General features: G+C 42.9%; 1 protein-coding gene across 2 annotated transcripts; it reads right to left on the bottom strand.

Annotated features, from left to right (window-relative positions):
• Nucleotides 1-2023: 2023 nt before the first annotated feature.
• Nucleotides 2024-23450, bottom strand: trpc4apa (transient receptor potential cation channel, subfamily C, member 4 associated protein a). 2 transcript variants are annotated; one of them, XM_061728080.1, is made up of 18 exons: nucleotides 23321-23450; nucleotides 19171-19299; nucleotides 18945-19061; nucleotides 18188-18245; nucleotides 18036-18091; nucleotides 17762-17890; nucleotides 15231-15432; nucleotides 13871-14056; nucleotides 13639-13781; nucleotides 12144-12275; nucleotides 11988-12046; nucleotides 11721-11906; nucleotides 11528-11618; nucleotides 10659-10799; nucleotides 9628-9739; nucleotides 9407-9519; nucleotides 6016-6222; nucleotides 2024-4141 (listed from the first exon to the last, which is right to left on the bottom strand). In XM_061728080.1, exons 1-18 carry the CDS (start codon nucleotides 23429-23431, stop codon nucleotides 4004-4006), a joined length of 2310 nt encoding a protein of 769 aa, XP_061584064.1. In that variant the 5' UTR covers nucleotides 23432-23450; the 3' UTR covers nucleotides 2024-4003. The 2 variants fall into 2 exon arrangements, with proteins under 2 accessions (XP_061584064.1, XP_061584065.1); XM_061728081.1 differs by having other exon boundaries at nucleotides 15231-15429; nucleotides 23321-23449.
• Nucleotides 23451-23698: the final 248 nt, after the last annotated feature.

Here is a 23698-nt window from a genome sequence, read left to right on the forward strand (position 1 = left end):
CTGGAGACCTGGAGATGTGAAGACCTGAAAACCTGGAGATGTGACGACCTGGAGACCCGGAAACCTGAAAACCTGGAGACCCGGAAACCTGGAGACCTGGAGACTTGAAGACCCGGAGACCGCCCATCAGCTGGAGACCTGAAGACCTGAAAACCGGAAGATCTGGAAACTTGAAAACCTGTAGACCTGAACACCTGGAGACCTTGAGTCTGCTCGTCAGCTGGAGAAGACGAAAACACAAAAAGATAAAACAGAGGAAGCTGAAGAAAACATTGCAAAATTTGCTCTCCTTCCTTTTTTCTTTTTATGAAGGAATTTCTTTTTTTTTTTAAGCAACCAAAGTCTCAGAACCCTGCAGACCCAGCTGGAGCCCAAACCATCAGCAACACTGGAGTCTCCGTCAGCCACGGGACCCTGGAGCCACGTTCCACAGCAGGAAGGAGGATGGAGACTTGTGGGTGACGGAGCTCAGATAATCCCCAGGTCCTGATGTAGGACCAGATCCTCCACCAGAACCAGGAGCTGGAGGAGCGGGTGGTGGTTCCGAGGTGACCGGGAGCAGCTCCGAGCCCTGCAGGGGCCAGGAGGGGCGGGTGAGGTCCAGGAGGAGGCAGGACACCGGCAGAGCCAGCTAGTCAAACGTAGAGAATCCCACGTCAAACCGGGTCTCGGTGACCCGAGCCCAGCAGCAGCGCTGCAGGAGAAACGTCCAGGACAGAGACCGGGCGTGCAAACACCTGCAAACTCCAGCCAGAGCCCTGCAGCTCCTGCAGCCAGGGGCTGGTGCATTGTGGGTTAGCTGTGTTACATAACATGTGCACGAGGTTGGGTTTAGTACGGAAGAGTATTAGGGCCAGGCAGGAGAAAAATAAAAATATTTTAGAGGAAGACTTTTTTTTTCATTATGCACTTCGAGAAAAGTCTAAATGTCGAGAAAAAAGCTGAAATTTCGAGAATAATGTTGAAGTACAATTTCGAGAAAAAAGTCTAAATGTATTTCAACTTTATCCTCGAAATTTCGACTTTATTGATGAAATTTTATTTCAACATTAATCAACATTAATTTTCATAATACACTTCGAGAAAAAAGTCGAAATGTCGAGAATAATGTTGAAATGTTGAGGGAAAAAAAAGGCTAAATTTCGACTTAATTCTTGAAATTGTATTTCATCAATACTTACTACTTAATCTTGACATTTCGACTTTTTTCTCAACATATCAAATTTTTCCTCGAAATGCATAATAAAAAAAAAAAAAAATCTTCCCCCCTCAAATATTTTTCTCCTGAAAAATAAAAATAATATTTTAGAGGAAGATTTTTTTTTCATTATGCACTTTGAGAAAAAAGTCGAAATGTCGAGATTAATGTTGAAATGTCGAGATTAATGTTGAAATGTCGAAGTACAATTTCGAGAAAAAAGTCGAAATGTATTTCAACTTTATTCTCAAAATTTCGACTTTATTGATGAAATTTTATTTCAACATTAATCTCGACATTTTGACTTTTTTCTCGAAGTGCACAATAAAAAAATCTTCCCCTCAAATATTTTTTCTCTTCCGTAGTTTGTCTCATTTCAGGCCCAGAGGATGGAGGTTCACGGGTCAGTTTCTTCTTCTCTGCAGGGGAATCAGGCCAGCGCTGAGCTCTTAGCTCCGCCTGCGGACGGCCCAGAGGAGACGTGACTGCAGCGGCTCGGCGGCCTCAGGTACGACCAAGGACAAGTGAGTGAGGGCCAGTGTCTAAAAACACATTTCATGTCAGTCGGCTGCATGACCTTTGGAGGTATTTGTTAAAATTAGCCGGCAGACCTCATAGCGAGCACTAATTTTAGATCAGACGGGATGTAATCCTCTGAAGATGAACCTGCGCGGCCATCTCATGTGATCCCCGACATTGTGTACGTTGTTGCTAAGAAACCGTCCTGTCTGTGGCATTTGGTCTGTACACCATGACACCCTAATAAAGATGTCCAACCCTGGAAACATGCCCGCGTGCTTCTGTCAAAGAGATGTGCAATCCAATGAAGAGGCTAAATGAGAATTTATTATTTTAAATTTGACAAAACAGCTGTTAAATAAGGAGAATTAAATTAAAATCCATCATTGAAGAGGGAAGCAGAAAGGATGAAAGCTGGTTACAGACCTGCTGGAGAGACTGACAGTGCAGATGAATCATGAACAGTTTCTCCTAAAATATTGAGATTTTCCACCACATTATCGATCACCCCACATGTGCCGGTCCGTGGAAGGTAAATGGAGGTCACACTTCCTCCCAGCAGGGCCACGGTCAGCTTTAGGTGTTTAAAGCTGGCATTAAAAGGTGTAATAATGTTCGCACCATGCTAAACGTTGTAAATCTGAAGCCACAAATCAAAATATCACATTCAAATAAAATGTTAAAATAAAAGAAGATATTTGCTGCATTGTGCAACACTCTGGCCAAGGTAGTGTTTCACCATTTCCTACGTAGACCCAGAACCCGTTGTCATGTTGGCCACAGAGGAACCGGGGTTCAGAGGTCATCTGGGGTTCGTTGGGCAGCACAACAGAACAGCATCAGTGGACAAAACCCAAAACAAACCTAAGAAGCACTTGAGTGTTCTTGCTGTGACTTTCCCACAAACACAAACAGATTCCAAGCATGTGCACAATCATGAAGGAATTAAAAGACACGCTGAAAGAGCAAGAAACCATTTCAGACCAATTAAAGCAGATAAAAGGCTTTACAAATGTCTGCGTCCCGGGATGTGAGCGGCTGCAGAAATGCCCGCTGACATTCACACCAAAGCGCAGCGCGAGTCAGGAGGCGCCGCGAGGAGATCTGGAGCCGCGTGATCCGCACGGCACGGGGGAGAAGAGACGAGGCGGCCCACTCCTCCGGTTCTGCTTCAACACGGTGCCTCCCTGATCTCAACGTCCCGGCCACAGATACCCTCCTCACGGCTTCCTCCCACTCTTGTAGACAAACACTTTGGGGATTTCCAGGAAACGTGCAGAGTGGTCGACTTTAAACAATAAAAAAAAAAAAGGTTGAGCTGAGCACTAAAAGTCAGAGAAAGTGTCAGCTGGACGCCGACGCCTGCATAGTTGATCCTTTTTTCCTAAAGCACCTCTCACCACACAGAACCCACTTCTGTTATAGAACGGAGATGTTTAATGAACAAACGAGTTAAACATATATTAAACAATAAAAACCATTCTTCTGTGTAATGTTTTATTCTAATTTCATCCAGAACCTAAAAGCCACTTTAACAATCAAAGAAACCAACAAAAAAGGATTTATCCCTGGATGAGGCTGCGGGCCTCGGGTGACTGGGGCGTGTTAGTGGGGGGGGCTGGGGGGGCCCGCCGGCCCTGCAGCTACCTACGTGTGTCGTGGAGCTGGAGCTCCGGCCGCAGGAGCGGGGAAGGAACGTGTGCTTGTCAGAGGCCCCGGCCCGGATAACAGGAAGTGGTGTGAGATGGAAAGGTGAGCTGGAGACCCCCGGCGGCCCTGGTACACACACACCACCGCCCCGCACATCTGTGCTCATCTCACAACCGTCCACCCCAAACTAATCCTTTTTTTTCTCTTGACACATAAATGGTTGAATCATACATATTTCTTATAGAATGTTGTACAGGTTATATAAAAGTCTCTATCTGAATGTCACTCAAAGCAAACCACCAACCAGGCGTTTGTTTTTTTGTTTTAAAGTTCCCTTAACTGTCACCCCGTGAGGCCAATCAGAGCTGGGTATTCAGGGTTTTTCCTCCCCCTCTTTTCAGAAAGAAAGAGGATGTAATTTAGTGAAGAGATGACAGCCAGGCAAATTCCAAATATCCGCTCACATTTGTGACGGCGGCCTCCATGCGAAGGAACAGCAACAAAAGGTGAGTCTTCAGGTCCACGGCGCTCCGGGAGCTCCGCCCCGGGGAGTCGCCGCCAGTTCTAGGAGTCCACGCTCCCTGTGACCGCTCTGTCCCGTCTCCGCCCCAAGCACAACGGGGGGGAAGGGGGGGGTCAATCTTCCAGGAGGTCTCTGTCCAAGTCCACGAAGGGCTCGTCAATGTAGCTCACTATGGCACACAGAGAAGTCCTGTCTGAGCCCAGCAGCACCGACACCGTCTCCTTCCAGTAGCTAAAGGGGATGCAGGAGCTCTGAAACCAGACGACATTTACAGTCATTAAACTTCCAATCATTCTACTCACAGTTGTCTTTAAATTAAGGGGGACCTATTATGAAAAACAGGTTTTCTCTTGCTTTAACATAGATAAAGTGGTCTCCCCTCAGCCTGCCAACTCAGAGAAGGAGGAAAGCAACCAAATTCTGCAGTGTCTGTACAGCCGCCCGGATGAGCCATCCAGTGTAGTGATGCACCGAAATGAAAATTTGTGGCCGAAACCGAAAATAATAATAAACACTTGGCCGAATACCGAACAATACCGAACAGGGTTCTTCGCAGTTTTTCATTTATTTTACCAATTTTTTCACCATTGCATAAATCAAATACATTTGATTTAGGCATGCTTTTCAAAGAAAAAAATCTTTTACAAAATTACAAGGTAGAAAATATTTATTGAACATAAAAAACGGAAATTTTTTTAATTTCCCAGCATTATGTTGTTTTGGTCCCACCTCCTGGTGAATGTTAGGTCAAATTCTTATGTGGTTAGTTTTTGGTTGGCCAACGATTTATGTTTGTGGTGCAACCGTTACGGGAGCGGCCAGTCTATTTCCTTATATTACAACGCCGTTATTAATTGTTCGTTTTTTTTCCCCACTTATTCCACCGAACACCGAAAGTGTTTTTTTGCCATTTTCGGCCGAACAATTTCGGTTACCGAACAATCGGTGCATCACTAGTCCAGTGTCATGTGGATCTACGAGCCTTTCAGATTCTGCTCCCGTCGTTACGTAACCAAAATGCGATTTACAGAAGTTGACCTCCGATGCGTGAAACCACACCCACAACTAACTCCGCCATTTTTCCGTAGCGGTGTATCCCGTCATTCAGACAGCCAATCAGCACAGAGCCTCATTATCATAGCCCAGCAAACCCCTTAGATAATGAGGTTAGAGAATGGGAAGATAAAGACATGGATCAGAGGCTGAATTTCTAATTTATTTAGCAAAAACAATCAAAAGCTTGTTTTTAAGACATTTAAGGCCTGTTTAAAATAGGTATTAGATGCCGTAATAGGTCCCCTTTAAGCTTCCAGACCGGGAGAAATGATATGGCGCTTTTCCACTAGTACCTACTCAGCCCGACTCGACTCTGTTTGGTTCTTTTCCACTAGGGGTCTAACGTGATGAGTAGATATTTTTCTGTAACTATTCTGCCGAGGTTCTAAGCGGCTGAGTCGGCTGTATCTGACATCATCACACTACAGGACACCGATTGGTCGGGGGGTTGGAGTCAGACGTCTGAGTCAGGAGGAGGAAATCAGAGAAAGAGACTCTGACGGATTCTGGTTCATTTTATTCAACAGGCAATGGCAGCAGAAGTCTGTTTCATGATCCAACTCTGAGGTGCAGATGTTCATAAACATGGTGCTGAGGAGAGAATTAAAAAGGGATCTAGACGGAGATAAGGAACGACCAGATCTACCAGGAGCTCTGTCACTATATAGCTGCTCACGGCTCCAGCTGACTTTTCAGCAGCTCCTACTTCTGCTCCAGGTGCTGGATTGCTATGGAAAAGAAACCAGGCCGAGCTGAGATGAGTAGAGCCGAGTAGGTACTAGTGGAAAAGCGCCAATATTGATTGTAAACGTTCTTGGACATACCCGATCTGTGTCGGCGGTCCGATTTATGAACAATAATAAAAGATCCAACTCAGTTTGTGTGTGTGTCTAACTGACTTGGATCAAATATCCATCTGAAAACGTAGCAGCCAGTACTCGTCATCTGCCACTAGGGGGCAGCAGGAAACCCATAAACAACTGATATCAGCAGCGAGCATCACGCAGAGCAGTGAGATGTAACCAGTAAAACCTCCACGGCGACAGCGCCTGGGCTGACAGCTACTCACGTTCTCCAGACACGTGCTATCTTTGTCCTTGTTGAGGTAGTGGCGCTGCCAGAAGCGCAGCAGGTTGTGGAAGTTGTTGAGCAGGCAGCCCGGGTACTTCTCCGTGTACTCCTTCTCCCGCAGGGCGTTGAGGTAGAAGGGCAGCTTGGCTTTCCTCCGGGCCAGCATTAAGATCACCAGACTGGTGTTTAAACAGCTCACGTTCTCCTGCGGGACAAGTCGGGGCAGATGCAGTGGCTTTTAGTGATAACTCGGCTGCTAACCCACATCTACTGTCACTAAGGTTTTATGAGAAGGAGACACGTGGGAACCTCAAACTTTTCGCTTCTGCCTTTTCTTTTCCCACATCTTTGTTATCAAAAATCAACATCCTACCTGCTTTTTTTTGCACTGTTTTCCTTCTTTTTAATTCCAATGTATATACAGGACTGTCTCAGAAAATTAGAATATTGTGATTTTCTGTAATGCAATTACAAAAACAAAAATGTCATACATTCTGGATTCATTACAAACCAACTGAAATATTGCAAGCCTTTTATTATTTTAATATTGCTGATCATGGCTTACAGCTTACGAAAACTCAAATATCCTATCTCAAAAAATTAGAATATTCTGGGAATCTTAAACTGTAAGCCATGATCAGCAATATTAAAATAATAAAAGGCTTGCAATATTTCAGTTGATTTGTAATGAATCCAGAATGTATGACTTTTTTTTTTTTTTTTTTTTTTTTAAATTGCATTACAGAAAATAAAGAACTTTATCACAATATTCTAATTTTCTGGGACAGTCCTGTACTGTTTATCTTTTGTAATTATATATATGTTTTACCCTTTCCCTGCATGTGTGTGTTGAGTGTACTGCTGCTGCACAAAGTGAATTTCCCCATTGAGGGAGACATAAAGGACGATCTAATCTAACTTCAAATTGGCAGTTACATAGTTTGTGTAACATCAGGAAGAAATTAGCTTTATTTCCTATTTGGAAGTTGAATCCACCAAAAAGCAGTCAGATAAGGTCGTGTAAGGCTCCACGCGTGTGAGAGGAGGGGGCTCAGGGCTCGTGGACGGGTTGGGAGGAGGTTTCACCCAACCAGGCTCATTTCTGGCAAATCATTGAAAATCAATCAAAACCAACATCAAAACCTAGAGCCGTGCCCACGTCAGTGATTTCATGTTTCCCTCTCCCGTTATTGCCATCCCAACACATTTTGGATTTACTGAAGACCAGTGTTGGGACGTTATTTAGTAACGCGTTACAGTAACGCCGTTAGTTTTGCGGTAACTAATACTCTAACGCATTACTTTTTAAATTCAGTAACGCAGTTACCGTTACCAAACGGTGTGTTACTCCGTTATTTCTGGCTACAGTGAAGCTTTTTTCCCCCACACGCGGAGACCAGAGGAAATGTAGTGTGTGTTTATTCAAAAACATGACGGTCATGGCGAGCCAAGAGAAGACGAGTTTCGCAACGTGGAGATATTGTCATTACAGTAATCCCTGGTTTTTCGCAAGGGTTACGGTCCAAAAAGAACCCGTGATAAGTGAAATTCTTTTTACAATTATAAAGGGCTTCAAATTGCAGAGATCAGCACCGCCCGCACGTATTCCACTGCTCTTCTGAGCCGCTGCATCCCGACCCTGTAGCGTCTTTTTCTCCTAAAGCCGCGGTGCCGGTGTGTTTTTTCAAGAGAAGAAAATAGTTATGAGTCGTTTTGTCGCTCTTTTTTCTTCTGGGCAAAAAGATTCTTATAAACCAACATGCTACCATGGATTATATCTGAGAACTGTAATGAATGATTCATCAAAAGAGTCCCGTTCTTGAGCTGCTGCTGAAGCTCATTGGCCGTTCTCAGCTTGTTGCTAAGCAACCAACGTTATTGACACAGGGAGTGAAGAAGCGGGGAGACTGTTTAGAATGCAGAACACGATGATCAATGCAAATCCATACAGTACCTGCTGAAATGAAGGCTAGAAGGGCATTAATGGGAGCATTTAATAACTGAGTTACTAACTGAGTTACTTTTTTAATGAACTAGTAACGGTAACTAGTTACTATTTTTCAGTAACTAGCATAACACTGCTGAAGACTACACAAAACAAAAAGAAGTCAAGTGTAAAACGCCGCACATGAAGTTTCAGTCTGTAAAAGGTAAAACTACCATCTCACTTCAACAACATCATCACACAATCTACCGATGGCCACGCGGCGGCGCGGCGGCGGCGCTGTGGCGGCACAGCGCCTCGTTTTAAGGCGCCCTCAGTTTGTCAGAAGTCCAGGTAGAGGGGAATTTTACGGGTGAGGACGGCAGTGATCCGTTTTTCCTACATTGTCCTCCGTTGACAGTTAAAAAAAAAACGACGTTCTCTCATTTCACCGCCTCCAAGCTCATAGTTGAGACGTAGGCGCGCCGCTGCCCTTCTGGTAGCACGTTTACACACTGCATCATCTCAGATGTTTGTTTCCTAGATCAGTACCCAGAACTAGTGCAAACGTATTATTTTCTATTTAAGAACATGGTTCACAGAGATGCAAAGTATTTCTACCATTTAAAGGTGATTCTAACTTAAAAACAAAAAATGTGACGTTTATCAAGTTTCCTCTATTTGGTTTAAGGATTTTCTCCCACTAGGGGAGTTTTAACCTGTCATTGTTTGTTATGTTTATGTAATAATTACTCGGGGGTTCATGTTCTGGTCTCTGGAAAGATCCTAGAGACAACTTCTGTTGTAATAGATGCTATACAAATAAAATTCAATTTTCAGGCTGTAACCCACTTTTTTTTTAAAAAATCTTTCCACATGAAATAGCCGATTTAAATAAATGCTTTTTATATTTGAAGAAGAATGCCTTGGATTTTCTTCTTTTTTGACATCCTTTTTCCCACCAAAGAGCACTTTCGTCACACGACTTAGATGAACCTTCTGAGCACTCTGGACTTTCTTTTTTGTTTAAAATTCAATTGAATTTGAAATTTTCAGCAGCCTTAATTCAAGTCTTTGGTTAAAAGAAATGTACATTATTTTCTACAAGGACGAGGTCAAACGTTGGGTTAACGGTGATGCTGATATAAGGGGCAGTGGTCGTGAGGCTGAACTGCAACCAAGCCAAGCCCAGTGGGAGCTACGCCAACGACAGCAACACTTCCCAAAGGAGACTGGACTTAATCCGTCTGACGTACGCTCGCACACACGCTCAAAGGTGGCAGATGCAGCTCCGTAAGACTGGATGGTTCAGCACCAGCAACTAGCACCAGCAGAGCCCTGAAGATGTGACTGAAGGTGCAGCAGGTGCAGTTGGGACGGAAAAATAATTGCTTAAAAACATTCATAAAACTTTAATTCCCATGAAGGAGTGTGTTCATAAACATGAGACCAAATGGAAGCAGACCTGTGTGAGAGTCTGGACGTTGATGATGTTGATGAGTCTGAAGAGGAAGGACAGCCTGTTCTCCACTCGGGCCATGTAGGACAACAAGGAGCACTCGGAGAGAACCTCCACCACTGCAGGAAGAAGCACCGGGTTAACCCCCGCGCCCACAAACCAAGTACAGAGACATCGTTCCAGCTGTTGGGATATTCTCCACCCTGAGAAACAGACGTGGGACTCACCTTTGACGTCCTCCGTCTGGCTCTCAAAGCGGTCCAGAGACAGGACGATGCAGCGCACCAGCATGTTGGAGTCCACCAGAGAGCTGTTGATCTGCGTCAGGAAGGCCTGGAACTTTGACAAAAATAATCAATCATTACTTTGCCCCAATTCACCATTGTGAAAGACAGTTTAAATCTAAGTTCTACATTTGTAAAAGCCTGGATGACATAGTTTTTGCATCAACGTGTGATGCTCAACCATCATTATGAAATCATCATCATCATCATGAAATCTATGATCAGATTTGTGGGCTATTTGTACTCTGGACATTCATTTTTAATACACGAGACACATTTTAACACCGTTTGTTGCTTGTAGGTGAAATACTGAGTCTGTACGGACAGAAGAAACTAAACCAACAGTAAAGACTAAGAGAAAAGTCAGAGGGAGATTTAGCTGCTTTCTTTGTTCACTCGACCCTCTGCAGTCACACCAAGAGGACTGGCTGCATTCAAACTTAGAATATAACTTACATAAATATATATTTTTTTAGATAACTTTTAATGTAAAACAGAATTTGCCACAAAGAACACACCAATCGGTGCAGAAACATTCCTGGAAACAAACAGGTAAATTTGTGAATTCCTGTAAAAACACCTGTGTTAGTAATCTGAAGAGAGCTGCACAAGAAATTTCCAGTTTATCAGCATAAAGCAGAAGTCTGCAGAGAACTTCTTGTTACAAACAAAGAGATGTACAAGTTATACTTTTTACTCACTACGCAGCCAGCTATGTAACTAAAGGCGTGCCCAGAATGAATAAAAAGGTAAGGAAAGCAGCAGACGTGTCAGAGTAAGTTTGAGATTTTACACGTGTCCACTGCTCTCCTTGCGCAAGTCAAAAAGATACTTAACTGTGTCCGTGTCTCTTTTGTCTCCAGAAAGTGTGATGTTACGAATGTTAAGTGTTTGAACCTAACATTTATCAATGTTGAGAATTCTAAGTGTTTTCTTCCCGTATCCCGCCCTCCTACTGAAGAGTAAACCGGTACCTTCTCAGGAGTGTTGACGTAACTGTTGAATCTTTTGAAGGCGTCGATGTTGAACTTCATGAGCTCTCCGAGCAGATCGAAGTAGCTCTGCAGAACGTCTCGAGACGTACAGCCGCTGTCTATGATGCAGAACAGGATGTGCTGTGAAAGGACAACGCAGAGAATCAGAGGCCATTCAGTCAGGTCAGGATTAGGGCTGGGCGATATGGACCAAAAGTCATATCTGGATATTTTCTAGCTGAATGGCGATACTCGATATATATCGATATTTTTTCTGTGCCATAATTGGGGTTTCCCTCAAAGCATTATAGCATAGCATCTCTGTTAGCTTCATTTTTTTCTGAGGCAAACCCTTAAAAAAAACAGTCAGTTTTAATACAAAGCCTCGTGCCAAATGTCACACAGGTTCCTTTATTAACAGAGGTCTGCACAATATCAACATGTATAAAACAAATGAAATAAAAATAAACTGCCTGCATATATAGAATAAAAATGCTTCTTGAATAAAATAAAACAAATATCCCTTTCCTGCATAACAATTAAATTAAAATACACTGTGCAATTAATACAGTGTAGACAGTAACAGGCAGACTTTTCCACTGAGGTTGACAGTTGTGCAAATAACAAAACATTTGTGCAAATCTCAAATAAAACATTCAAGTCAATTTGTCATAAAATAAGCTATATCAAAATCATAAAATTTTTCGATATAAACGATATTGTCTCGTACCATATCGCGTTTGAAAATATATCGATATATATTAAAATCTCGATATATCGCCCAGCCCTAGTCAGGATCCAAGAAGGGATCCATCCCCATCACCTTCATGGAGGACGGGGGGGAAACACACCCGCGTCTGCAGTTTTACCTCTAATAGACCCCTCTTGAGCAGGAACATCTGATCTGCGTAGGACGTGGCTCCTCTCAGGAAACTCTCCACTGCTCGAGCCTGCCAGAACCTACAGTCACAAAGAATCCGCGTAAGATGATCAACTCTTGAATAAACCTGATCCAGAGGTTTCCAGCAGACAGAATTATGGATAAATTGGCATTGGTGCAACCTAAAAGATGAGTCTGGGGGCTCCCTCTTCATGACGGTGAGGAGCCGTGTGAGCAGGCCCTTCTTCCCGTCACAAACTAAGCTCCTGTCCGTGTTGATCAGAGCTTCCACCTCCGGGATGTTGGCCTTCATGGATATGGCACTCAGTTCATTCAGCTCCTGGCTATTGAGGAGCAGATATTTGTTCCTGAAAAGAGAAAAAGATCAGGTAATGTCAAAACCCAGAGATGGGACAGATGGGAAGTGCGTGCTTTAAAAGGATACTTACTCATGGTGGTCACTGAAACTTTGCAGTAGTCGCAAGAACTGGATTTTGAAGGATATTTCCTGCAGGATAGAAAGGAGTGAGGATTAATGAAAAGGTCTGAATCAACTACAAGTTTTTTTTTTTTATGCCAAAAGTATCAGGTATAAAAGCTCATACTGGACTGCAGTCGCAGTTCTCGTTCTGGCCGTGCACCACGTGATTTGAAGCGGTGTATTTCCTCCAGATGAGTTTGTCAAACAGGTTATTTAGCCCCGGGATCAGACGGAACTCCGCCAGCATTTTGTGAACCTGTGAAGACACAGAAAACAGGTGAGAACCTTCAGGCTCCAGCCAACGCTCATATAAGCCTAACTGTAAAAAGGCTATTCTCCAATAGACATGTAATGTTCTAGATGAGAGCTGCACAGAGCTAGATAATATCCTACACTAATTAAAAGGTTCATGCTAAATCCAGTGTATTTACACTTATTTATGTGGTGGCCATCAATATGCATTGTCCCATCTAAGTAAACAATTTTTTTTTAAATAATTTCCAGTTTAATGTTATGTGTGCATGTTCTGAGACAGTAAAATTTAACATTATTTAGTTAGTTGGCCCTTAATTCTGTCAATAGCCTGCCCCTCTTTTTGGTTCTGCTGCTGCTTCCTCCCTCTTCTCTTCATCTCTAACTTCGGAGTCGGACTCCCTTTTTCTCTTAAACATGTCGTAAATCTTTCTCTGCATTTTGATGATGATTGTGTGTATGTGTTCACAGTGTATTCCTGTGTGTCCTGCCCCCAGGAGGCCGTGTGAGCTGCTTGTTACATTACAGCAGTGTATACAGGACTGTCTCAGAAAATTTTAATATTGTGATAAAGTATTTTCTGTAATGCAATTAAAAAAAACAAAAATGTCATACATTCTGGATTCATTACAAATCAACTGAAATATTGTAAGCCTTTTATTATTTTAATATTGCTGATTATGGTTTACAGCTTAAGATTAAATGTACAGTTAATTTTATATCTTTTATATTACAATTTTGCACAAGTGATTTTATTTATTTTATTCTTGTTTTTGTGTGAGTGTTATGCTGTCATGTGGAGCTGCTAAACTGATTTTCACAGCAATGTTGGAAACAATGTTTACAGTGACAATAAAGGATTCTAATCTATTCTATTAAGATTCCCAGAATATTCAAATTTTTTGAGATAGGATATTTGAGTTTTCTTAAGCTGTAAACCATGATCAGCAATATTAAAATAATAAAAGGCTTGCAATATTTCAGTTGATTTGTAATGAATCCAGAATGTATGACATTTTTGTTTTTGTAATTGCATTACAGAAAATCACAATATTCTAATTTTCTGAGACAGTCCTGTATAACATTATGCCGCTGTAGTGTAGTTTGCTCGTCTGAGGGACAAACTGGCAGTGTTAGATAAAGGGATACGTTTGTTTTATAGTTAACATCTGATTAGTTTCTGCTCATGTTTTGAGCATCAGTAAGCTGGGAATAACACAGGTGGAGCATCTGTCCTCTCCACTCTTTTCTCTTCTCCCACTCTGCTCAAAACACGTTCCTGTGCGATCTGGGTCTACATTTCTTTCCAGATCCCCGTTCCGGACCGATCCGGCTTACTTTCCCCCCTGCACGGGAGAGAAGAGTACCTGGTTCCTCTGCCGGCCCATGAGGAGGACACAGAGCACGTACAGCACTTCCACCTTGTACATGATCTCATGGACAATCTTCATGGACTGAGGCAGCCGGTGCCTCAGAGGGCTGGTGGCCAGAGAGCTTTCATCTGACGACTCTGACGGGGAGAAGAAAAGAAAAGCAGCATTTCCACACCGGTTCAGATGATTAAAGCCTTTAGAGGAAGCAGCATCACAAGAGTCTCACCAGTGCTGCTCTGCTCAGCCTCCTCCGTAGCCATCTGCATGAGGGCGTCCAGCACCAGGGCGTTGTCCAGCCACGTGTACCAGTCCTCCAGCTCCTGCAGGAAGTTGGCTCCTGTAGCCTCAGACACTTTCCTGGTGGCCAGCTTACAGAGCCGCTCGATGAAGCCAGGGATGTTCAGGAGGGTCACTGGAAGAACATCGTTCAGACCGCTGAGTTACACCCACGTTCTTGGAAGGGGAACTAATGACGCTTTTCCACTAGTTCCTACTCAGCCCGACTCCACTTGGTTTGGTTCTTCTCCACTAGGGGTCTAACGTGCAGAGTAGATACTTTTCTGTATCTATTCTGCCGAGGTTCTAAGCTGCTGAGTCGGCTGTATCTGACATCATCACACTACAGGCCACCGATTGGTCGGGGGGTTGGAGTCAGACGTCTGAGTCAGGAGGAGGAAATCAGAGAAAGAGCAACTCGCAGATTCTTGTTCACTTTATTCGACCCGCAATGGAAGCACAAAAGTCTGTTTCATGATCCAACTCTGAGGGTCAGATGTTCATAAACCTGGTGCTGAGGAGAGAATTAAAAAGGGATCTAGACGGGTGATAAGGAACGACCAGATCTACCAGGAGCTCTGTCTCTTCATAGCTGCTCACGGCTCCAGCTGACTTTTCAGCAGCGCAGAGACAAACTAACAAAAAAAAAAAAAGCTTTGCCGCTTGAAGCTTCTCTCACTCTCATTTTTTTACTTGATATCAAACACAAGCCACAGACCCAGCAGCACATACAGGACTGTCTCAGAAAATTAGAATATTGTGATAAAGTCCTTTATTTTCTGTAATGCAAAAATGTCATACATTCTGGATTCATTACAAATCAACTGAAATATTGCAAGCCTTTTATTATTTTAATATTGCTGATTATGGCTTACAGTTTAAGAAAACTCAAATATCCTATCTCAAAAAATTTGAATATTCTGGGAGTCTTAATCTTAAACTGTAAACCATAATCAGCAATATTAAAATAATAAAAGGCTTGCAATATTTCAGTTGATTTGTAATGAATCCAGAATGTATGACTTTTTTTTTTTTTTTTTTTTAAATTGCATTACAGAAAATAAAGGACTTTATCACAATATTCTAATTTTCTGAGACAGTCCTGTATCATCTCCTCCAGGTTCTACATCTTTAGTGTTGTTGTCTTCTCCGTTTAGATCACACAATCAAATACGTCACAGCAGCTTCACTCCAACCTCCTACTTCTGATCTGGGTATCGAAAAGAAACGAGGGCAAGTCGGGCTGAGTAGGTACTAGTGGAAAAGCACCATAAATATTTCAGGCCGTCCAGTTTGGTGTTTGAACTCACCCTGGTTGACCTCAGCTCGTGAGGGGCTGGCGTTTCGCTTCTGTTGGGCGTTTTTGGCCAGCAGAGTGTGCTTGTCATCATTCCCCACGTCCGGCTCTGATATGGTGACGGACAGGATGCGGCAGAAGTTGGCCAGCTGCTGCTGGTCGAAGCTTTGCACCAGGCCCGACAGGTTGGGGATGCCCTCCAACTGGATCATCTCCTTAAACAGGTACATGGAGAAACCATTAACTAACTACCACAACACTGAACGGTGAACATCTTCACTAAACCTAGAACCCACCGGTTTTAGATTTAGACAAGGCAAGTTTATCTGCATAGCACAATGTAATTCAAAGTGCTTTACATCAACATTAAAAGCAGCAAGACACAATTAAACAGTTAATAACAAATACAATAAGAAAAGAGGTAAAATAATAAAAAGCACAAGTAAGGGCACTAGAGTACAGCAGGTAAGTATTTAATTTAGGAGTACGCTTCAGTAAACAATAATGTTTTTATCCTGATTTAAAGGAGCTGACAGTTGCAGCAGACCTCAGGTCTACAGGAAGTTTGTTCCACCGGTGAGGAGCAGAATAACTGAACGCTGATGAACCTTGCTTGGTTCTGGTTCTGGAACCACAACAAACCAGATCCAGATGAAGCTCAGGGGTCTGGGAGCTTCATAGGAACTAACAGATCCAGATGAAGCTCAGGGGTCTGGGAGCTTCATAGGAACTAACAGATCCAGATGAAGCTCAGGGGTCTGGGAGCTTCATAGGAACTAACAGATCCAGATGAAGCTCAGGGGTCTGGGAGCTTCATAGGAACTATGCAGAACTATACAAGCATGTATTCTGGTCCAAGACCATTCAGGTCTTTGTAGACCAGCAGGAAGATTTTAAACTCTATCCTTTGACTAACTGGAAGTCAGTGTAGTGATTTCATGACTTCATTTAGAAGATATTCCGTTTCATCATTTATTTGTTTTCATTTCTCATAAATACAAGGTGAGCTTCAGTGCAAATGTACAAGAGAAGTGCACCATGAGCGAGAGAGACGACAAACTACATAAAATATGCAATGAAGACAAAGTTCCAGCACACTGACTGTCCTCCACTGCAAGAACTGGTGACCTGCTGTTCTCTGATGTTAACATGAGGCTGGAGGCCTATTATGAACTCATGAGCTAAAGAATCTGTTGTCCAGTGTCTTAATTACACGGCCTTTTCTTTCATTGTTTTGTCCATTTTAACTAGTTCCTCTTTCTGCTCTTTGCACCCTGCGAGTGGCAGAAAACTGATGATGTTCCCGGGTTTGTCCTTACCACACGTGAATGACGTTGTGTCGTCAGAGTGGGGAAACATTTCTCTAAATAGCTCTGCAAGTGCTTCATCAGAGTTCACTGAGCGGTGTTTCACTGCAGCGTTTAGACACCAGCGAGCCTCCCTAGAAGTGTTGCTGCGGCGCCCACAGTCACCCGGAGGTGAAACGTAGCTGCAGGAGCCGTAACGTTGGCCTGTACCGGGGCACTAGTTAGCTGGTAGTGGAGCAGCGGAGAGTTGAGAGGGACAGAAGTTTGGTGGACTGCACCTGCGGCCCAAGTGCGTTAGCTTCCATTTCTTTCCCAGGCTTAACAATAAGCGGGTGAGTCTTTAACCTGGATTTAAGTAAACTGAGTATTTCAGCTGATATGAGGCTTCTGGGAGTTTGTTCCAGACATGTGGAGCATAGAAGCTGAATGCAGCTTCTCCAGTTCTGGTTCTGACTCTGAGAACTGATGAAGAACTGGATCCAGACGACCTGAGGAAGGTTCATACTGGGTCAGGAGGTCCCTCATGTGTTCTGGTCCTGGATCCTGGATCAGATCTTTATAGACCAGCATCACAACTTTAAAGTCTGTCCATCAGCGGCTAAAGAGCTCAGAGCTGGACTGATGTGTCCACTTTGTTGGTCCTAGTGAGTTCTGGAGCAGCAGAGTTCTGAAAGAGCTGCAGTTGTCCAACTGATCTTTTAAGGTGGACTGTAAAGATGCTGTTACAATATTCAAGCTACTAAAGACGAATGCTGGACTAGTGTCTCCAGGTCCTGCTGAGACATCAGATCTTTTAGCCTTGATATATTCTTAAGGTTATAGTAGGTTGACTTTGTTAGTGCCTTAATACGTTATTCCAAATGTAGGTCTGAGTCATCACTACACCCAGATTTCTGGCCTGGTTGGTGGTTGTTAGATGTATGGATTGAAGCTCTGAGGTGACGAACAGGGGGCCAAACAGCAAGTATATTCGCCCGTTAAGTTTTGCACAAACATGTAGAAAGCTGATCGCTCTGGTGTCCTCCGTCATTGTCGTTCTGATTTACCGGTGCGCAAGCACGAGTAATGAATATGATGGCATACGTCACACGCGTTTGTGGGCTTTTCCTGTCTTAAATGGGCCAGTATTTTAAAAAGGCCAGTGAGCCAAAATGACACGTTTAAATAAAAGTTAAAGAATGTCGGCACGGCAACGCCACATCCTGAGACTTGAGCTGTCGGATTCATTCAAACTGACCTTTTTGACTCCCAGAATATCTTCGATTAGAGTCGCCGTCTGCAGGAAGGTCTTCTTGTTCGTCATCAGGGTGAAGAGAAACAGGACAAAGTCGTCTCTCGCTGCCAGGCTCTTTGTCACTCCCTCAGTCTATGGAACAAAAGAGGACAGTTTGCTCGATAATGAAGTCCTGTTCATCTCTATCCGCAGCACAGAGCAGCATAATGAAACATGCTGGTGATGGAGAACACGCGTTAAGCTTCAGGAGGAAGTGCTGCTTTAACAGGATACTTACACATATACAACAGTTGTACAGGACACTAAGGCAGTCTTTGACCAAGTCATCATTCACTGTGAAGAAAATCATAAATGTTAGGCTGAATGTCATGAAAAGTATCATGTAAAACAGATTGAAAAAGAAAAAAAAGGCACAGATGTACTACATACTTTTGGGCTTTTTCTTCTGCATAGTTAACGTGGGTCTCATCAGGATCTCCACAAGCAGCTTCATGGGAACAGAAACATTTGAAAGTTAGCAATAGGGCTGAAACGATTCCTCGAATAATTCGAGTAATTCGATTACAAAAAATGATCGAGGATTTTTCTCTGCCTCGAGGAATCGTTTAATTTTGCCAGCTCAAAGCAGGGTGTTTCGCCCGGACTACATTTAATGCGACACAACGCGCTGTACTGTACTTAACTAGAACTTAAAATTAAATGAAAGTTCAATTGAAACACGTAGGAAAAACACCTAACCTTTTAAGTTATGTGCGTTATCAGGTGTAATGGCATTTTTAGGTTAGAAATAAGAACATTTCTTGGTAAGATCCTTAGTTTTTTGAGTGAAGGCAGTGAATTTGGTTGACTGGTGTAAGTTCAGGGTTTTTAAATGCACAGCCATGAACCTACTGTATTATATAATTTAGTCTTAGTAATAGCAATTAACATTTAACATCTTATGTATATTTACAATTGCTCTTTAACTAAACAAAAATATGTTTTATCCGATTACTCGATTAATCGATGGAATTTTCAGTAGAATACTCGATTACTAAAATATTCAATAGCTGCAGCGCTAGTTAGCAACCAGTACACACATGTTCCTGTTAACGCCGTACAAATCACACCAACAATGACGACTCAGTCTTCAGAGGTAACGGATCTGAACTCTAACAGTCTAATAACAGCAAAGCATCAAACTCACGTCAACTCCACCAAACAGATCAAAGGTGTAGGTGTTGGGGAAGGTGGACTCCTGCGGCGTCTTCCTGTCCTCTGTGACAAACGTCATGGCCTCCATGGAGAGCTGGGATGATAAAACCTGACAAAGTGCACGTGAAACGTCCATTACTTAGAAATGTTTAGCAACAAATGGCTGCAACCAAAACCAAATGCACATGTTCACAGTGTTCCACGTGTGGAGCGTCTACCTTGAGAAAGCTGTGGGCGTGGGAGAGGTCACTGTTGGGATGGCTGCTCTCAAACAGCTTCTGAAGTAAAATGGGGATGCCGTGCCACTTGGCGCGCTTGTCTCTCTCCTGGAGAAGGCCTCCTGGGAGCTGCGGTACACAAACAGACGACTGTAGAAAAGTGCAACATGCACACAAAAGAGCTATGTGGTTCGGTACTGTGGAATGTCTTAGGGGCCCCTGATCTTGATACTTTATTAAAGTTTTAGTGACATATTTATTTTCCTGTCTTTAAAATGTAAGCAGAAGATACAGGAAGCTGGCTCGCGTAAACCTAAACAGAAAGGAATGATGTTTAAAGGGGACCCATTATGAAAAACAGGTTTTCTCAGGAGGAAAGCAACCAAATTCTGCAGTGTCTGTACAGCCGCCCGGATGAGCCGTCCAGTGTGATGTGACTTCTACGAGCCAATAAGATTCTGCTCCCGTCGTGACGTCACGATATTCATGTAAATAAAAAAAAAAGGGGGCCCACTAATTAATTCCTCTAACTCTAATATTATTGCTGCATTTTCTGTTTCTGCTAATAAAAGAGACAGAAAAATACACACAGATATCATTTTAACTGATTGAATAATGAGATCAGACTGAAAAATTGTGTCATTATTCCTCCGTTTGCATAATAGAAACATAAAAGCATGACACTTTACTCCTAAAACCAACATGTTTATCTTATTTTTTCACTTCAGAAAACAAACTATATTCAAATACTAGCACTTCCATGACTTGGACCATAAAAACCTACAGCAGCCAAGTCTCACATTCTCCTTTTCTTCTTCCATTTTAGATAAGTTATAAATGTATTAATCACCAGTAATATTGGGTCAATGTCACAAGGTACCAACTTTTGCTAAATCAGTGTTTAAATCCAGATGGAAATTGAAGAAAACTAAAAATGACGCAGTGGAATATCAATATTTTCAGATTCAGAAAAACTTTATTGTCCATTGCAAGAGCAGTGGCAATGTGTCTTTAAGAAATTAAGATCACGTCTTTAGGACAAGGACACGGTTAAAAACTACACATATAAAAAAAAAAGTTTTTCAAAATATTGGTATGCAAATAGATTAAAAATGTTTAGAGCCCCATTATTTTGTGTAAATAAGGACAGCAGTTGTAATGAATGATTTAGTTTGTCCTTGCTGGAAGGATCCACCCTAAAATGCCGAGGTGAGAGGAGGAGCGTTCTGTCTGCGTGAGTGTGGAGGCCTTGTGGTGCCTGTTATTTTACTGGCGTGTCTGATGACTTAGATTAGAGTTGCTTTCAACAGAGAGAAAGGTGTACCAAGAGGAGAGACTGTTAGGGATTTGTAAACCAGTGTCAGAATTTTTTTGCTTACATTGAAACCCCCAAGATTTCTCAGTAGAAACAGATGTCGTTGGGCCTTTTTGTAAATGTGAACAGAATGGACAGAGTTCTTTCCAGCTAAACACCTCGGTACCTGAAGCCTCCCCCTCCTATCCTTGGATTTCTAGTGGGTGCAGCAGTGTCAACATCATCCTCCTGCAGCAGCACCGCTCCTTAGGTTTAGAGATGTTGACATTTTAAGGAGTTGCCCTCCACGAGTGAGGAGAGAGTCAGATTGAGATTCTTTCGGCCCAAATTCTACTGTAATTTTAGCACAGCTATTTCTTGCATGTTTTATTGTGCCTTACATTTATTTAGATATAGTTATGAGTTTTATGAGTCCGATAACTTGTTTTTTTGTTAAATCAAAAACCATACTAAATTATCATAACATAAAATATTATTTAAAAAAAAACTAACTAAAGAATCTCCTACAATCCTTGAATGGATTGAAATAGATAATTAAATCTATAATATGGAACGATTGACTTTTTCTTTGAGACATGCTACCAAGAAAGGTGAAAAATACTGGGAAAAATGGAAGTCCTATTTGAACCTGAAATGATTTTTCTGTATATGTGTTTGGTAGAAGAAATATGCCATTGTTCTTTGTATTTCCCCTCTGCACAAAAAGAATGGACTTTTGAGTTACGAAAGAACGGCGGTGCGCCCGAAATGCCATACTAAAAAGTATATACTAAAAAGTATACTTAAATTCGGCACACTATTGAGTAAATATCAGTAGTGTGCATTAATTCGGACGTACTATTAAGAGCGCGCACGGCACTTCCTGCCGTAGGGAGGGGGGGAGCTGTTACCATGGTAACCTGTCACAGCAGCAGTAGCAGCACTTATTTCCTGTTTATTCTGGCCGAAACAAGATGACAATATTATTAAATATGAATATTATAATATTATAATATTATTATTATGACATATACGTATCACTTAGCAATCAAACACCGCTGCATTGCATTGTGGGAAGTTTCTGCTCAGCTAGTGTCCATCAATCCACACTAATACATTTCTCCAGAATGAGTATGGATAGAGCTACTATTGAGTACGTTCTAATGTTTCAGATGCACTAAAAAATCTGGCACACTCATTTTGCATACTCATTAGGGTGGAAGTATGCGATTTCGGACGCAGCCACTGTTTAGTTTCAGTAGGTTAGAATTCACAAGAATCTAGTCGTTATTAATGATGACGATGTCTTTTCTGTTAGTGTTCTGTTACCGTTGGTAACGGTTGGTTAAAAACGAGAGACTGGAATAAACAACACAAGTTTTTTACGGAACGCTTAGGATCTACATGAAACAGAGAAGGATCTAAAATCTTCTAGCACCCCAATCGGCACACATGGACACTAAGGACCCAATATATAATATTTTGATAAAAATGTAACCCAGACCCATCCAATCTTGTTTCTACATTATGCATTTCTATACACCTGTGATGACCCTGTCTGTCTTATGTTTTGTTTTTGTTGAGCTGGGTGATAGCAGTGTTTGGAGGCTGAGAGTAACAGGCAGAGGTGTCAAGTAACAAAGTACAAATACTTTGTTACCTTACATAAGTAGAAATTTTGGTTATCTATACTTCACTGGAGTAATTCTTTTTCAGTCCAGTTTTGTTCTTACATCCGTTCCCTCAGATTCCTGCAACTAAACTTGGATGTACATTCCAATAAAGGTTAGGATAAATGATAACATGCCTCTGAAGTTTGACTTTTTGCACCATATCAATACTTATAGACAACTAGTCATCATATCTGCTGCTCTCTGAAACACATGTTAATGCTCAATGGTACACATATATGGTTCTTTAATATATTTGCATTATACTAAGGTGCATTCATTTTCAATGGCTTTTGTCCTTAATGGCTTTCCCCCCCCTTACATTACTGTTACTTTTGTACTTTAAGTAGTTTTGAAACCAGTCCTTTTATACTTTTACTTGAGTAAAAAACTTGAGTGGATACTTCAACTTCTACAGGAGTATTTTTAAACTCTAGTATCTATACTTCTACCTGAGTAATGAATGTGAATACTGTTACACCTCTGGTACCAGATAAAGGTTAAACACCTGAGCTGATGGTTGTGTTCGTGTCTCGTTCACGGACCTCGGGACTTCTCACTGTCACAACAGTTGGCAGAAACGCTTCTCAGTGTGTCGTGCAAAGTTACTCGGTAAAAGTGCTCTCGGACATTAAAAATGCCGTGTAAAAACGGCCCGAGGGGGACGTGGATGAGCCGGGCCGGGGGTTTATTCCGCAGCCAGCTGCTGAGACGTTTCCATAAATGGAGACGGACTTATTGTGGTTGGAGGTCGTGACGTCAGCGCTGAGCCGCTCAGCTGGCTTAAGGCTGATTTATGGTTCCGCGTCACACCGACGCAGAACCTACGGCGTTGGTGCGGTGCGTCGCCGCGTACCCTACGCTGTAGGCTACGCCGTCGAATTAACGCAGAACCATAAATCACCGCGCGTTTCCACGGTCCTTAACGAGCCTCTGATGCTAAGCTAAGTGGAGCTAACAACAAAAGAACCAGGATCAGTTATTAAAGTTCCTGGGGGGTCTGATGTCCTCCTGGACCTGGTACTGGGAGCTGCTGGAGCCCCGCGCAGGGCTGCAGGGCGTGGGGGGGCCAGGCTGGCCGGGTCTCCCGGACAGATCCTGGTTCCCGTCCCCCGGTCCTGGTTCCTGGTTCTCCCCGGTCCCCCCCCCGGTTCCCCCGGCCCCGGGCCCGCTCAGGTGCGCCTACCTGGGTCCCTCTGCTGAAGCCCCGGCCGCTCACCCGGCTGGCCGCCAGCTGGCTGGCCAGGTTGCTGCCGCGGGGGGCTGGTTTCACCGCGGACCCCACCAGCGTCGCCATCGCTGCTTCTTCCTGGACGGAGTCGGCAGGAAGTGGAGACACGTGACTAAATGCTGGAGCTGCTGGGTAGTCCAGCGCCCTCTGCTGGCGGAGGAGGAGTACTGCACCTGCCCGTACCGGGGGAGGCGGTAGGAAATCAGGGGTGGGTAGAGGAGCCAGAAATTGTACTCAAGTAAAAGTACTGTTACTTCAGAATAATATGACTCAAGTACAAGTAAAAAATAGTCATCCAAATATTACTTGAGTAAAAGTAAAAAAGTACTTGGT

The sequence above is a fragment of the Cololabis saira genome, chromosome 8, assembly GCF_033807715.1.
Source record: "Cololabis saira isolate AMF1-May2022 chromosome 8, fColSai1.1, whole genome shotgun sequence".
Classification (NCBI taxonomy): domain Eukaryota; kingdom Metazoa; phylum Chordata; class Actinopteri; order Beloniformes; family Belonidae; genus Cololabis; species Cololabis saira.